The 17,512-nt window shown below is 41.7% G+C and overlaps 1 protein-coding gene across 1 annotated transcript in view; it reads right to left on the bottom strand.

Moving 5' to 3' along the window:
- Positions 1-1,247: 1,247 nt before the first annotated feature.
- RALYL (RALY RNA binding protein-like) overlaps positions 1,248-17,512 on the bottom strand; it is a 119,974-nt gene continuing 103,709 nt past the window's right edge. The window contains 1 exon segment of the mRNA XM_015425467.1: positions 1,248-1,364. Coding sequence (XP_015280953.1) covers positions 1,248-1,364 — 117 coding nt within the window.

Here is a 17,512-nt window from a genome sequence, read left to right as displayed (position 1 = left end):
CTTTTAAAACACATGAAAAGAGACAAAGGTCCAAACACAGATGTCTAATGTTTTATCTAGTCTGGCTCTAACCCTCAGAAATTGATATTCTTTCCAGCGGATTCTCCTACTTTGTTTCAGGATGGAGAGAAGCAATTGCAACTACAAAGGATTTGAGTCAAAGCACGTACCTATTTACACAGAGTTTGTTTCCTTCTATTTTGGGTGACTATATTCAATATCTGTAGTGTCATTTTCAAAGTGTTCTACATATCCAGGCAGGTGGAGAGTATGGTACAGAAGAAACAGAGTGAGGGTAGCAGGTTCTTTGGGCCCTATCTGGCACTTGGCAACTCCAGGTACTGGTGTGATGAAGTGCTAAGGAAAGAGCCTTGTATGGTTTACCATTTCTGGAAGAGCAATGGTTTCGGGTGGGTGCTTATGGACTGAATTTTGTGCCAGGCTCAGAAATCTTTCTAATACATCTAGTTATTCCTACATAATTCAGTATCAGTTCCAGACATGGAGTGAGACAGGGACAGAATGGTAATCACCTCCTGTTTCTTCGACATGACAACTAGTGCATCAAGGGAAAGGCTATGCTGGAACCCCTTTTTCTGACTGTGGACACTGAGCATTTCAGGAAGTGCTGATGTAATTCTGAAGGTACTAGTGTGCTTTGGCTCTGAATCTTCCTCGAAGATAATATTTCCCTTTCCGTCTCAAAAGCAGCAGGAGTTAGCTAGCATAATTTGATCACGTGCTAGAGTAGATGGCTCCCTTAGATGCTACATTCTACCACTATTCTACACTGAGGAGTTAATTGTTGTAGCTGGACACAGTGCACCAAGTCCTTTTCACCCCGGCTTGCACAGAGCCATGCTGAGCCATTGTAGTCCCAAGATTGCACAAGAACCCAAACTAGGGCACTGTGCTTTTTGAAAAGCACAACAAGGGATGAAACCAAACCTCAGCGATAGAGGAAATGACATGCAACATCCCTTTTCTTCTGAACAATACACATGGTGGGGAAAACTTTTATACAGATCAGGCGCTGCCTGCCTATTATAGATGATTTCAAATGTTTTCTTGAGCACTGGGCTCTGAAGTATTCTTTCTGTCTCTGCATATTGTGGCTTTGACATCGCTTTTCTCGATGAACTCCGCATCTGACAGAGCAATCGGTGTCTTCAAATCTGCCCATGTGCAATTACATGGATGCTTTCCACCATCCTGCTCCTCATCTCGCTGTTATTGATCCAGTGCTCTTACGTTCGCTCCTCTCCAGTCACCCAGAGCAAAGCTCCCGACAAATTGGCCAGAATGACCAGCATTGAACAGGTCGCCAAGGAGGCGTGTTGCTTTCCCACTCTGCCGACTTTGTACTGAAGGAGAAAGCGAGAGTTCAAAATTCACTTAAGAGACAATCTCCAAGTAAGCAGTGAGATAACCAGCCCTACAAGGCTGCTCATCCTTGAAATCACCACAATTGATTTTATGTAGTTTGCTGTCAAAAACTACTTTATGTTCCCAAGACATGATCTTTTGCAGTTGGCTCTCTGAAGCATGTTTCTTTAAATAACCTTGCTGGATAGAACTGCTGAGCTTCTTGACATGACTGACATATTGATTATAAGTGATATGAGGAGCAAGCCGGATATACTATTTTCTTCTTTTAGGAGACATAACTAGAATTGCCAGACACAGACCAAGTGAGGGATACCCTCTGTCAGGGATATGCTTACCCTTTTTGCCTATCGTGAATATGGTAATCATGAAGAATATAGAACACCTGCTCTCATGATCATGTATAGCTGCTCTAAAGCATATACAATCAGACATAAATGCAATCCTATATAAACTCATGGAGGACAGATTAATTAAATAGAAACTCCATGCTCAGAGGCAGTATACCCCTGGATAGTAGTAGGTAGGGAGGAGGCAACAAAGGCTTTGGCCTTTCAGTCCCTGCATGTGGGCATTCCATAACATCTGCTTGGCTATTGTGGAAAATCAGATGCTGGATCCACTGATCTAATTCATTGGGATTCATTTTACATTCTTAATGTAGAAGAATATGTGTCCTGTGTGTGGCTTTGAACTTTACATCATATAATGCAGATACATGACATATGTTGGAACCTCTGCAGCAAGAATCATGCCTCTCCTTTGTAAAGTGGTGTGTGTGTTGGCCTCTGATATTTCCCTACAGGACAAATTCCCTCCCTGGGTGTTGCAACAACATGTTGAAAAATGTGGTAGCATGAAAGGATCATGCATTACTTTTTATCACATTTTTGTCCAAAGACACCCTCTCCCATGTAGAAAAATAAGCATAAGCATTGCGATTTTAATCACAAAGTATTCATGGGTTATGAAATTGTACCATCCTAATATTCAAATAATACTGCTGTCTGCACAATGCTTCTGTGGTTGAATAGGCCTGCTCTGGCCTGCAGGCCCTATTCCGCCCTGCCCTCCAAAGTTTTCCCAACACCTGGAGAGACTTTTCTTTCTCTCTCTGGTAGCCTGCTACCACCACCTGACCTTTGTAGGAATTGCCTGCTGGGGGGGGGGTCAGCTTCCCTTCCAAGTTCTGAGGCTTCTGTGTCTCCTGCTGCCCAGTGCCTGGTCACCACAGTGACCATTTACTGCCTTGTGTGCCTCTGGAGGAATAGCCATCTGCCAACTGCCTGCCTTCCCCCTGGCGCTCCTTTTAAAATAGCATGTCTGAGACGCTGGAGGTCTGTGTGGTAAGGAGAACCACTACCAGCATCAAAATGGTAAAGTATTTATTAAAAAGAAAATGTCCACAAGAACACTTTTAGCACAGCACCAAACTGAGCAAGGGATTCAAAAGAAATTGGTAAAATGCAAATCCTCTGTCCCTCTCTCTATACATGCCCTATCTGATGTTAAATTATAGGACAGTCTCCTAAAGCTTAGGAAGTTACAGATCTCTACAGAGTTTTGATTACCTTGAAGCATTCTGTAGCTCTCTGGGGTCATGGCCAATGGCTGCCTCCTTCAGAACTCAGTTAAGATTTCTGTCTGCCCTGATGGATCCAGCACAAAAGAGAGCTCCTCCTTGCTGTAGGACAAGGGAAAAATGAATGTGATTTCTGAATGTGAGTTCTGACATTTCCTCTGACATGTTTATATGCTGACAGATGCCACTGTGCCTTCATAAGAGTTTAATTATAGTATAGTCAGATTTTGGTATTTAGCCCAGATGGAAGAAATCTATAGTAGAACATATATATTTTATAATTGTATTTTTCTGTATAAGAAGTTATATCAAATAGAAGCATTATTAGAGGTCTCTGTGGATGGAATTAGGATGCAATAGAATGGAATGCTATTTGGAAATTACAAGAACACCTAACACTGGAAGTTATGTGGTATACAGATTTTCAGTGTTCTTAAAACAATGTATTTCCTTTGTAAGAAAGAGCATCTGGTACTGGGAAACCATTATCAGCTAGCTCTCCAAATGCGAGGAGGATGGAGACTAGCTTCACTGAGGCCAGAAAGGGTCCCAGTGTTCCCTAATGTTTCTCATTGTTGTAAAGTCAGATAAGCAAATGCAATCACTGACATACATGACCAGTATAAGGAGAGACCAATAAAGTTTAGAGTCAAATGATGCGTCCATGATGTTACCTTTGGGGAAGGGGTAAATTGAAAAGATTAGAGGGAGGACAGCAGTGAACTCCATAACCCAGCAGTCTCATCAGCGCCTGAACGCTTGCTCCGAGGACAAACCTTTTAAAAAAATGGCCAACAGCCCCATGAAGTACATATCCTGGCAGGCTCATCAGTGCTGGTGGGCATGCTCGAAGGACACACTTAAAAAAAAATGGCCTATGGGCTGATTCCCTGCTTGCTGCCATCTGATCAGTCAAGGATGGGTAAAAGTGCTTTGAAGAGTGCTAAAAGGGGTGAGTCTTATCAGGATTCTCTGTCACAAAATAACCTAGCTCAATTAGAGGCGGGGCAACAGTGGATTGAACTGCCCATCTGACTGCAGCCCAATTATGTCAAAAATCTACAAAGCAACTTATAGGAGAAAAGGTTTCTAAGTGCTTGTGTTCTGCTGAGAAACTACATGACCCATGCTCTTCTGTTGGCTCAGCGTGGAGCAGCCACTGTGGGCCATGTCACCATTTTAGCAGGGTGAGGACCCTCTCCCCATCTCACCTTATGAGCTGTTAGGGACTATAAGAACAACAGGCTGGCACAAACATATGGAGATGGGAGTTTCCTGGTAAACAAGACTTCTAGGGAATAAACATGAATACAAGACACCCCGGTGGATCAGACCAAATGTGAATTTAGTCCAGTATCCAATTTCTAAAAATGGCCAGCCAGATGCTTGTTGGATTATACTTTATTGGTGCATATTTATTTAGAAGTAGCATCCCTAATAGCCCAGACTAGTCTGATCTCATCAGAGCTCAAAAATAAAGCAGGGGCCATCCTTGGATGGGAGACCACCAAGGAAGCCTGGAGCTGCTAAGCAGAGGAAGGCAATGGCAAACTGCCTCAGCTCCTCTTTTGCCTTGATAACCTCATGAGGTGGAACTTCAGATTTCATCAGAGCTCAGAAGCTAAGCAAGGTGGGAACTTGGATGTGAGACCACCAAGGAAGGCCGGAGCTATTATGCCTTGATACCCCAAGAAGCGGAACTTCAGATCTCATCAGAGCTTGGAAGCTAAGCAGTCCCCAGAGGCTATGCCCTTGTGGTAGAGATGTAATTGAAACTTTACCTCATTTTGAAGTTGCTATTTGTATTTAGTCTATAAGAGCTAAATATATGTGGCCTTTATCAAGCAGGTTCCCTTGCTGTTCACATGATTTTAATCTGTTACACCTTTTGACTGGTAATGACAGGCATGTTACTTTGTCTACGGCAAGGTTTATCTTTTGTGCCCTTAGCACTTGGCAGGCGTATGTTAAAAATACCTCTGAGGTTAAGTCTTTGTGGGGTTGTTGTTTTATTAGTTTCACCAAGGGGCTTTGGAGCACATAGGCACTCTGGTTTTTTAACAGGAACAGGAAGCTAAGCAGGATCGGCAGGGGTCGTTTCGTAGAAAAAGAGCTAGGGGAACTCATTAGCATAACTCATTAGCATATGCCACACCCCTGACATCACCGGAAGTGTGTCATAAGGCCACACACACCACCCCCAATGGTCCCGGCCGGCGGGAGTGCAAGGAAGCCCCGCGAAGGCCCTCCCTGGCCCCAGGCAGGCAGGGGTGGGGAGAGGCAGGGAGGAAGCAACTTACCCTCCCTCTTCTCCTGCCTCCTCCTGGCTGAATGAGGGCCGGAAGCGGGGCGGCTGGAAGCAGGGGGCGGGGCTTCATCATGTGCCCCGCCCCCGTACTTCACCTGGGGGAACTGTGATCCCCCGCGATCCCCCCCGAAATGACCTCTGAGGATCGGTACTTGGATGGGAGACCACCAAGGAAGAGTGGGGCTGCTATGCAAAGGAAGACAATGGCAAACCACCTCTGTTCATCTTTTGCCCTGATAACACCATAAGGTGAAACTTCATGGGATTGCTATGAGTCGGTTGTGACACAATGGCACACTCTAGCTTCTATTTATTTAGAAATTGTATATGCTGCTTTTCCAGAGACCTGCTCAAGGTGGTTCATAACTAAAACAATATAATAAACCCAAACCATTAAAAACAAATACCGAGCAGCCTAAAATGATAACCATAAAATGATCCTCAGATTAGAAGCAAACCATCAAAACTAAAAACTATAGAAGCCCTTAGCTCAAGGAAAAAGAAGCTTGACATCTAGAGATAAGGGGAGGCTCACAAAAGGAGCCTCAAAGACCAATGCTTTCCCAAGACACGGTGCCACCACTACAAAAGCCTATCTTGTTTCAGAAAGCTGATTTGAACCACTGCTTATATATGTAGAAAGTAAGTGTGAGGAGAGAAGGCCAATGAGGCAGTCCTGAAAACGTGCCACTTCTTTGGCCACCATTTTACCAACAAATGCACCTCTTTGTTGTATAATTTTTTTTGCTCAGTTGCATATAAGTTTGCAGTCAATGTACAACCATGTGACAGCACACAGAAGATTGTGCATGAATGCTTGCTACTTTTGGGCCACAGAGAAATCTAGAAACATTTCATACTAGCAATCTCAGAAATATATTTGCAATCATCTACCGAATTCAAGAGTCCACATTTGACGGTAGAAACTACTATAGAGAATTAGTGCATTAGTCAGAGAAAATATTTATTTACAAGAATGTAAAAATTATGTTACAACATTTGGAACAAAACCATTATGAATGCTTATACAAGAACACAAAGGTAAGATTTTCAGTGCCTGAATGCAAACGAAGTATTGGCTTTAAGGGCTGCAGCAATGCAGACAGATTACAATATTTTTCATACTTCAGGGACAATAACTGTTATAGGACTTGATGCAAGGATATACTAATGCAAACACCTTGTACTGATATGATTATAAACTGAAGAGACCATACAGTTATTCTCTGGATCCATCCTGTCCCTGTGTGCAGCGCTGTGAATGCAATAGCAGTGGGCTGAATCAGTCCCTACATTTTTTTCACAGGTAAAAATCTTCCTTTTATAATAGCTGCACGGCATGGGGTTAGGAAGCAATTGTTTCCACAGAGATTGGCTCCACTCAGCTGTGAATGCTATCATAATGAAATAGTCTGGGGTATGAAAGAGGGAGGCTGAACAAAATGGTCACACACTTACTTGGCATACATAAAGTCCCAGATTCAGTCCCTGGCCTCTCCAGTAAGAAAAGGTCTCAGGTAGGGCTGGGAAAGGCCTGAACCAGAGATTCTGGTGAGCCACTGGTAAGTCAGGATAGACAATACTGGGCTAGATGAACATACAATTGAAATTGGTATATGGCAACTTTTATGTATTGTTCATAGATGCAGATGACCAGGAATTCTTTTTTTCCTGAATTGCAATATTCGGATTTGTTTTTTCCATTAAATTGATCAGATAATTAGAATGAAAAAAATTCTTCTGTACATTTCTAAACATGTGCACATATTTTGTCTGAATAACTTGTGCAATCAGGAGCGGACTGGGAGGTGAAATGGTCAAGAAACAAGCCAGGCTGAGTAGCCCCTGTAGTGCTATAAGCCACCACCACAGGGGCCACAGCTCAGACCCGGTCAGCAGAAACCAGCAGTGGATGCTTGCTTGCCTATTACATCCTCCTTTGCTCTCTGATGGCAACAGCTGAGCCTCCCATTGTTGGTGCCACTGGCCAGGTCTGAGCAGAGTGACGGCTGTGGTACTGGCAGGACTCGTGGGTCTTGACTCTGTTTGATCCTGGCTGCCAACAGCTGCCAAGGCTGCCAGTGGCCCACTGGGAACTTTTCCTGCAAGTTGAGTGGCCAGTCCGCCTCGTGGTGCAATCAGCTTCCCAGCTAATTTGGGAACAGCAGAGGTACTTTGTGCTGTGGGTCACAGGTCTGCCGGTGCGTGTTATTCATACAGAATCCATTCGTACAGCATAGCAATGACACACAGGAAATTATTATTTCGTATCGGAAAATTGTAAGTGATAATTGTGAACTGCTGTCAGTGAATGATGTAAGAAGCAAATACTCTTAAGCAGTCTTGCTGTCAAGAGTGGCTTCATAGTCAGTCGTACATGAACTCTCTCCCATATGTCATCCATTTTAAAATGAACTGGGTTGGAGCCAACAGTTCCTGCGTAATAAGTGAACAATCTTTGGTTAGAGGAAAGACTCCAGTGTAGAATTTTGTTCCAATGGGAGATTCCTCTCTTAACAGATGGAGCCATTGGATCCAACCCATTATATCTACAGAATTCTGGTCCATTTTCTCCGGTATGAATCATAATCGAATCAGGCTAGTCTTAAGGAAAGGAAAACCAAAATGATCTGTACATTTTTATTCTCAGAACTGTAAAGTTACAGGCACTTTCCCTGGACAGAAGAAACAGCCACATCAATTGAATGCAGGTGTATATTTGACCATTTGCCAGAAGAAACATTCAGGTGGTTTGTAGTTGTGCGGAGGGGGAAGAGTTTATTCAGAATGAGTTACTGTGCAATATCAGAAACAATTCTAGTTTCACACTTGGAACACTCAGAATTAAACTATGCATTATGCTGGAATTATGCAATGTATGAAAGTATACTGGGATTATGTAATGTGTAAAAGGAGGTTGGCTTTGGATGGCAACCACACTAGGACAGTAAGGGTTAACCCCCCTGAATAGAAATGGCCACCCTCCATTAGCCCAGGTAGGAAAAAAGACAGGATACTGTGTCTCTCTTTTCCCTCATTGGTACTAAAATCAGCTCAGGATATGGGAGTGTCTGTGATTACCAAGGGAAAAACAAAACAGGGAGGCGGAAATTAAATCTTCTACATCAGCACTGCAGCCCTGACCCTAACACAGCTCCTTGTGGTTGCTTTTCAAGGTTGAAGCACACATTGGGAGATCCAGTCACAGTCCTCAGGAATGAGACACTGTTATGGAATTACTATGGACAAAACATGGTGCACAGTCTAAGGACCTATTTCATGTTTGGGGTGTGGCATGGCTGCTGTCAGGAACTTGATCTGTCAGTCAGTTCAGTTAGCTGCTTGGGTGAGGCAGCACACAAGTGATTTAAGGCCATTTTTAACACAAGGCCAAATGAAGTTTATAGATGTATGATCAAAAAGGAAGCCATTTCACACAGGAGGCTAACCTTATGGGGAGGCACCCGCATAGCTCGAGAAGTGTCACAACTGTACCTCCCGATACCAGCAATATGTAAAATGCAGATTATAGAGTAAATATGAGATCAAGCATGATGTCAATTATTCAGTATGGCAACAATCATGATTCATTTGAACCATGGTAATCCATGGCATCCAGAGTTTGCTTATCTAGAGCTACAATGGGGTGACAAGAGGGATGTAATCACAGTAGGGGAAAGTCTGAGGGTGCAAGTTTGGCATAATTAATATCCAGATTATTTTTTCCATTGATTTCAACAGGATATGCACTGTGCACACAGTCAAATCTAGCATTTGCAAATTATAGCCATTGCAATGTAAATCATACACTGAAATAAATGCAAAATGAAAAATATTATTTTGCCCTGCATTATAATCTCCAGCTAAGAATGGATTTTAGTTTAAAACATGAATATAAATAAATAAAAATAGTTAAAATACTACTTCAACATATTGGATCATAAAACTTTGATGATTTCATTTCTGTTATGCTGTAAACATTTAAGTGCAATATCACCTGACTTTAAATATGATGAACTGTAGAACATGCTAATAATAAAAATAGCTTTTACAAATATACATTTGTATACAGTGTCTCCTTCACTTTTTAAATATGTCCTTCATATTATCATACAATTCATTGGCCCTTCTGACATCAAAATTAAAAAAATAATACCAATAATTAGCCAGGAAAAAACACATTTACAATCTAAACCATAAAAATCTGACAATTGTACAGCTTTAGAACATATAAGAAATGGATTTTCTAAGTTTTGAATGTAATCTCCATTTCAAGAAATAGATTTAGTTTTTCGTAAAAATTGAGTCAAAGGTGTAGTCAGCGAGGAACTGTAGTTCACATTTCCATGTGGGGAAGTTGGTGAATTCTCTTCTCTGTTTCCAAAGGGATTGGATGCAATTCCCAATTCATTTGATCTGTAGAAACTGTAAAATAAAACAGGTGCTTTAGTTTGAAAAGAGAAAACAGGTCAAACGGCACAAAAGACTAAAACTCATCAGAACAAGCCTCTAAAATCTTCAGGCCCAGGTGAAAGACTTCGTAGTTTGATATGAACATGAGCTTTTCATGAGGTCTGAACTGGATGAAAGAAACAAATTACAGATATCACGACAAACTATATTTGGTATTCACTTGGGAATCTTCATGTGGACCCTGTGTACAAGGGAAGGAGAAGGGAGAACAGGGTGTATGAGCCCAAAGGCTTTATGGGTTCATTCTAATCAGGAAAAAGCAGAGATTTATTTGCAATGGTGAGAGTACCCTAGAAAGATTACCATGGGGTCATATTAACATTTAACAGTCTCATTATCTACAGCTGGGTGACTTCAACATGTCAATAGCTGTCTCTGCATAATGGAAGAATGATATGTAGTTTCCTTGCGCTCATCTATAGAATAGCCCTAAATCAGGTACATTACATATGAACTGTTAATGAAAACAGGAGTGCCTTTTAAATAAATTTATAAGATGGGCTACAGGAGTAACCGTTAAGGAATCTGGTTGGAATAACTGGAGTTTGGATAGAGGCAGACATTTTTATCAGGTTTGTCACTGTAAGAATTGCTCTATATGGTATATAGTATCAAGGAGCTTTCTTTAAAAAAGAAGTGTGAAAACATGAATTTAGAAAACATAAAATTTTGCTTTTATTATCATATCTATATATCTCATCTCTCTCTCACCTTATAAATTATAACCATGCCATCTTATTGAGGTGCAGAAGTAGGTATCAGGGTGTGTGTGTTAAGACTGATTCAAATAATTCCTTATGAACTGGACTTGAAGGGTCGCTGTTGGAGACTAGTTATCATCAGTGTGGGACCTATCCTATGGGGGTCCATAGGGAGTAATCCTATCCCCCAGGTTTTCCAATCTCTATGTAAAGTCCATAGGACAAGTCATTCATAGTTTTGGGCTTGACCAACAATATCCAGCTTTACGTCTCTCTATCCAAATCTCTTGGGATGCAGCCAAGGTCTTGAACCACTGCCTGACTGCTTTGGCTAAATGACTAAGAGTGAACAAACTGAAAGTGAATCCCAACAAGACAGAGGTAATGTTGGTTGGGAGAGCTGAGGTGCTGAAGGACACTGTATTTCCCACTTTCAGCTAACCCTTGCTGACTCGATTAAGATTTACACAGGAGTCTATGTTACTGCTGGAAAAACAGATTAATTCAGCTGCAAAAAATGCTTTTTTCCAACTCAAACCTGAACCCAAGTCCCATTCCATGAATACTCAGACCATACCAGACACCGAGCATCTTGACTTTAATTTGTTCTAATTACTTATCTGAACAACAAACACTCAATTCATTACCTACTTTATATGGTTTTCAGGGTAAAGCCTTGACACTCTTTATTTACTGAAATACCCCCAATAACCACTTAACTGAAGTATCCTTTCTGTAGAGCTCTAAAATGAGCTGACTGGCAGCACAGAGATTAGGTTCTTGAAATGGGAAACTGCAAAGCTACGGCAGGGTAAAACCATAAAATTGGCAATCTAAGCAATCTTTGTTGAAGCGTAGTAACAGAACTATGGAGTCAAGAGCATCGATATTTGTGCATGTCAAGGTGAGATCAAAAAGACAGAAAGAACAGCTGCATCCATATTACTCTGTCCTTGTAAGCATGCATAAGGGTGCACCACTTACAGACAACTTTTTAATTATGCCTCTAAATGCCTTTCGATTTCCATATTTTTAGCACAAATGCAAAGCCTGAATTATCTACATATACACTTTTTTCACCTCCAATCTTCCTCTTGCATAGCAGACGTTCTGGTTGTAATTCCCATAGCTCTACAGATCCTGCCAGAATAAAACCAGTGTACCTCTACTTGCACCTTTCTGTTCGGTTTTTAGCCCTATCTTTACTTTTGCTTGATTGCCTTCCTCTATGTAAGAACAAAGAAAGTCTGATTTTCATTTTAGTTACTGAAGATCTTTTCATAAACCTGATATGAGCACTAAAAATCTTTATCAGGATATGATGAGGAATTAGCATTGCTAACTATCTGGATCCAAGACATGAATGTTGTCCCCGTCATTGAAAAGCTGTTGGTAATTCAGCAGTCCCTTAAGCAAAATGGTGATGGTATTTTATTTCAGTGTACAACTCTGCTCCCTGATTTGTTTGAAAAGGAATAGAATATCAAATAACTAAAAGCACCCAAAGCTCTATTATTGCCAGAATGACAAAGCTATGATTAACCCCAAATAATAGAAAAGTAATTTAATTTCAATCTTTTCTGCTAAATTCTGAACAATTTATTGCTTGCTGTGTGGCAGCTGAAGTAATTTTAAAAGAATCATCAAAATGACTGGTTTCTGAATGAATTATCATCTATCTATCTATCTATCTATCTATCTATCTATCTATCTATCTATCTATCTATCTATCTAAGCATCTATATCTATCTTCTAGCACAACAAAGATGAAAACATCTATCTATCTATCTATCCTGTCTAGCTACACAAATAATATTCTAGCACAACAAAGATGAAAACCAATTACACCTTAGCAAACCATTTGGCTTCCATGTGATACTTTCTTGGAGGTGATTTGTTAGGGATGGTTTAGGTCATTCTGGATGCTGCAGGAGGTTGGACTCAATGGTCTTTAGGCCATTTACAACTTTTCAATTCTATGGTTCATTGTAAAGAAAATCATTACCTCCCCAAGCAAGATTTACATAATTATTAAAAATGGTTAACAACTGAAAACATAAAATATTTGTAGTCATATCTCCTGCCAAAACAAAATAAAATATTATTCTATTTTCCCATGGGAAAATGGTTCACTCCTATCTGCAATAATTTTCCTTTGCTGTAAATTTTTATATAACTATTTTCAAGAGAGGATTCACACAGTTGCCATTCCATCTTGTAAGATTGTTTTCAGAAGTGTCTATGATAGAAGGGTTTGTATTGCAGCTTTAGCTGTCATAAGGCTTAGCTAAGCATGCTCTTGAATTCATTTCTGATGGGAATTCTCTCTGGAATATGTTGTTTCAATCCAAACTGGACATTCCAATGACATTCATCCAGCCTGTACCTACATACATACATTCATAAGAAAGAACCAACACACATTCACTTCATGAATGAAACCAGAGCCAGGATCTGGACAAATGTGAAGTTTGTATCATACACTCAGCTATAAGAATCACTCAATGTACATATCAAGAATAATCAAGTGTAGGGATGGGCACAGATCCAAACCTGAGTGAGTCTGGGTTGGACTATGCCTGGTTCAGGGTTCACAAACCAAGGTTTGAGGAAGGCAACTTCCCCTGAACACTCACTGAGCTTTTCAGCTTGGTTCGGCTCGCATGTTTGGCTCAACGCACGCATGCCATTTCTGGGTGGCTTCGGGCTCTGCCACTGATGTGCCCGTGTCGTCCGGAAGTGAAGCAAGTGCATTGTGACTTGTAATGTGGGCATGCTGGGGGTGGGGCCTCACACCACTCAGAAGTGATGCAAGCATGTTGGGGAGCCAACATGCTTGCGTCACTTCTGACAGGGCTCTTTTTGTAGAAAATGCCCAGCAGGAACTCATTAGCATATTAGGCCACACCCCTGCCAGCACAGCTCATTAGCACATTAGGCCGCACCCCCGTGTTACCAGAAGTGTGGTTATCCAGCCACACCTACCTTTTGCTTGTTATTCTGTTTACCTTGTTTGTTGTCAAAACCCAGGGCTTTTTTTGTAGCAGGAACTTCTTTGCATGTTAGGCCACACACCCCTAATGAAGCCAATCCTAATGGATTTCTGTGGTTGGGTGTGGCCTATTATGCTAATGAGTTCCTGCTGGGCGTGGCCAACTCAGGAGCCAGCCGGAACTCCGTTCCTGTGTGTTCCTGCCCCAAAATAGCCCTGCTTCTGGATAATATGGGTGCACTGGGGTGGGGCCTGGAGGTCACCCGAACTGTTTCAGTTCGGGTGGCTTTTTTGCTTGATTTGGGCTTTGGGGCTACCCGGTTCACGAGCCCCAGATTGGACCGGGCTTTCTCAGTTTGTGCCCATCCCTAATCAAGTGTATGCTATACACTAACTGTATGCATGTTCACTGTAACTTGTGAACAGGACTATAGAGTTCCATGCAAGGAAAATGCCAGTTCCACCACTTTGTGTTTACAAACAGCTGGGATAGTAGGTTAAAAGATTACAGAGCTTTAAGATCAGGGGGTCAAAAAGGGAGATCTCTAGAGAGATGGTCTATACATCAAATGAGGGAAGGAAGTAAGGCAGGAGGGAATGCAGGCATAGTTCTCATGATTTGGTTTCCATGCAGGAAAACCATTTTCAAGGACAGTTTTTTTTGTAATGACACTGTAAGACACATGAAAAATTAAATATGAAGAAAATGAGTTAACCAAAAACAGCTGAAAGTGGAAGGCATCCAAGGTTTCGTATCCAAAGAGAGGATAAGAAATGGAATATAAGCAGTTACAGCAATGAAGGAACAATGCAGAATTGAGCTGTTTTCAAGACAGGCAGTATGGTAAAGACCACGGGAATAGATTTTCTGCTCTAAGTTTACATAAGACAAATTACTATTTGATTGTGATGGAGTGAAAAATTACTGCCGTGAAAGATCAAGAAAGGATTACTTGCCCTTTGGGGGAACAGTAATATTAAAGCTCAACCTTTTTAAAGCTGTGCACGTGAAATAGTTTTTCTTAGGATTTCTTCCCATTAATACTGATTTGCCTGCACATGACAGGGCATAGCAGCAGCATCAATTTTGTTCTAGGTAATTCTTTCTTTTTGAAAAATAAATTACAAAGTGGAATGATGGATCAAGAGATATATTATGGCATATAAATTATTCGGAGCCATCCAAAGGTTGGATGCCTCCTCTGAGTTCTTGGAGTCTCTTTCCTATTAAAAACTTAGTTACAGCGGTGCCCCCTTTTCTCTTTTCTCTCTCAATCTACCTTTTCCTGTGAGTTTGTAACTTGTAGCAGAGCTCTGTTCATCTGGACATCAATGACACATATAAACTTTCCATGGTGGAGACTCATCCAGAAATGGTGAACTGATATTCACTACTTATAATGAACTTATTACAATATTATTGATCCTCAGCAGGTCAGCTGCCCCTGTATCCTAGAAAAGTATAGTGGCCATGCTTACTTTCAAGCAGAGGTTTAAAATGTAGAGTGATTGGAGAGTGTATCAGAGAAGATGGTGTACTATTTCTGGAAGATTTTCAGAGTTCATCCTGACCCTCATGGGATCTGAGATATTGCCCTAGGTCCCTATCTTAGGATTTATACAGGTCTTTCCATGTTGAAAGCACTTTACATACACAATCTTGTTGTAATTCTTACAACACCCCTGTAAAGCAGGGGTGTTAAATATAGGGCCCGTGGGCTGGATCTGGCCCATGCAGGGCTCCTATCCAGCGTGTGAGCAACTGGCTCTCTGCTGCTTCCTGTTCCTCCTTCCTGTTTCCAGCATCAGAACTGGCTTTTTCCCAGTCTCTCCTATTTTCTGCTTTGCAGAGGAGAGAAACAAAGCCAAGCCTCCCTTCCCTCGATTGACTGTGGGCTCCTCCCCCTCCTCTGGGTAAGAAAACAGCGAGAGAGAGAGAGAGAGAGAGAGAGAGAGAGAGAGAGAGCTGTAGCACCTTTAAGAAGACCAACAATGTTTTATTCCAGGTATAAGCTTTTGTGTGCCTGCACACTTCTTCAGGGAGAGAGGGAAGGAAAGAAAAAGCCAAATAGCGCACGCCAGAGAGAGAGAGAGAGAGGAAGGGAGGGAGGGAGTCAGTTAGTCCCATGGCACTTAGAGAGAACTCCCTTTCTAGTTCTAATGGGAAGAAACCTAAGAGCACAGCTTTCGTTATTTATTAGTGGAAGGGAGCAAGAGTCCAGTAGCCCCTTAATGACTAACAAAATTTATGGCAGGGCATGAGCTTTCATGAATCACTGCTCACTCCTTCAGATACAGCTAGAATGAGAGTCCATCTGTCCTTATATCTTGGAGAGTGAAGTGATTTCAGATGCCATATGACAATAGCAGGCATTGGTAATGAGAAAAGAAACATAGATCTCAATTCAGTCCAGGGGGATGCATTCTCTTGAGCTTCATTATCAACTGCAATTCAGCAGTCTCTCCCTCCAATCTCCCTTTGAAATTCCTTTGTAAGAGAACTGCTACTTTTAGGCCAGCAACTGAATGTCCTGGAAGGTTAAAATGTCCCCCCACTGGTTTTTGAATGCTGTGGTTTCTAATAGTAGTAGAAAGAGTAAGAGTCCAGTAGCACCTTTAGAACTAACAAAATTTGTGTTAGGGTATGTGCTTTTGTATGTCACTGCTCACTTGTTCAGTCTTATTACTATTTATTCTTTGCATTTTCCTGGACTGGATCCTCCTGTACCAAATTGAGACTTAGGTTTCCTGTCTCATTACCAATGTTGATATTTACACGCCTACTACCCCTCTACATATCACACCTAATCCAATCATGCCTGCTATTGCCATTTGGCATCTGAAATCATCTTTATAAAGTTTATAACTCCGGTACCTCATGTTACATTTTATGGCACACATGGCCCGGCCTGACAAAGTGACATTTATGTCAGAAATGGCCCTCATAACACCTCTGCTGTAAAGTAAGCCAGTATGATTACCTCTAAATTTCAAATACGAAGGCATAAGGCTGAAAGAGATTGCTTAAGGCTCCACTGTGAGTTCATGGCAGAAGAGAGTTTTGCACCATGCACTTTCTGGTCCAGGTTTTTCAGAAGTAGAGAAGACACACCAGGGTGACTCTGCAATGAGACTAGCTAAGTAAGTGGCCTTTGGTTGTGGATTGTGGTGGAACAGCTTATGCCTCATTCCCTGCCACTGCTCCTGCCCAGAAGCTGGACCAACTAATGGCCTCTCCCACCTTGCTTCCTTAGACATCTTTAAATGTACCATGGCAAGCCATACATGCCCCACAGGGCTTCCAGAATTAATAGCAGAGGCAGGGGGCACAGGCATTAAGAGGTGGGGGTGGAGGAGACACAAACCCCCCCTTGTTGAGCCCACACTGGTCACTCACATGCTTTCTGGCAGCTGTATGTATATCTAGACTAGTGAACCAATTTCAAAGCATTTGAAGTCCAAAGAACAGTTTGAAGGCACATCACACAATCCTGCTACTGAAGCTAAGGAGATCTTGCCTTGCAAGCTGCCTGGATGGAACCTCCTGGGACCCATGTGTAAGCTGCTTTCAGCTCTTTGGAGGAAAGATGAGAGGAAACAGACTGTGTGAACCCACTGATCCCATTTTTTCATTACAACAGCCAGAGAAGTCAGCAGGGAATCAGGACTGAGCACTTCCTTTCTTGTTTATGCAGTGACATCTCCTGCTTTACTTTGGTGTCCTCAGCTTTAGCAACTTCTATGTACTGATAAGCATTAAGACTTTCATTTTCTAGCGCTCCAGTATTACATGTTAGCACCATCGCAACGTGATGTTTTATGATAAAGCGCTACTGTAAGTTGTAGTCAGTACAATCCTCCCTAAGCAATTACTTCCTTGTGTAGTAAGCCTTAGAACTGGTCTATAAATAAAATGTACATTTGCACTGGTGTGTGAGACTATAAAGCACAGCAATCAAGAGATGAGCTTACAGAAAAAGTAATAGCCACCTTTGAGTTTTCAGGTATGACCCTACCTTGCATGAAGACATTATTTCATCTAACAGGGGGGAAAAAAATCTCTGCATCTG

Source organism: Gekko japonicus, unplaced genomic scaffold (genome assembly GCF_001447785.1).
Source record: "Gekko japonicus isolate JY-2015 unplaced genomic scaffold, Gekko_japonicus_V1.1 scaffold372, whole genome shotgun sequence".
In the NCBI taxonomy this organism is placed as follows: domain Eukaryota; kingdom Metazoa; phylum Chordata; class Lepidosauria; order Squamata; family Gekkonidae; genus Gekko; species Gekko japonicus.
Note: the sequence above shows the minus strand (reverse complement) of the source record. Positions and strands in the feature narration are given on the sequence as shown.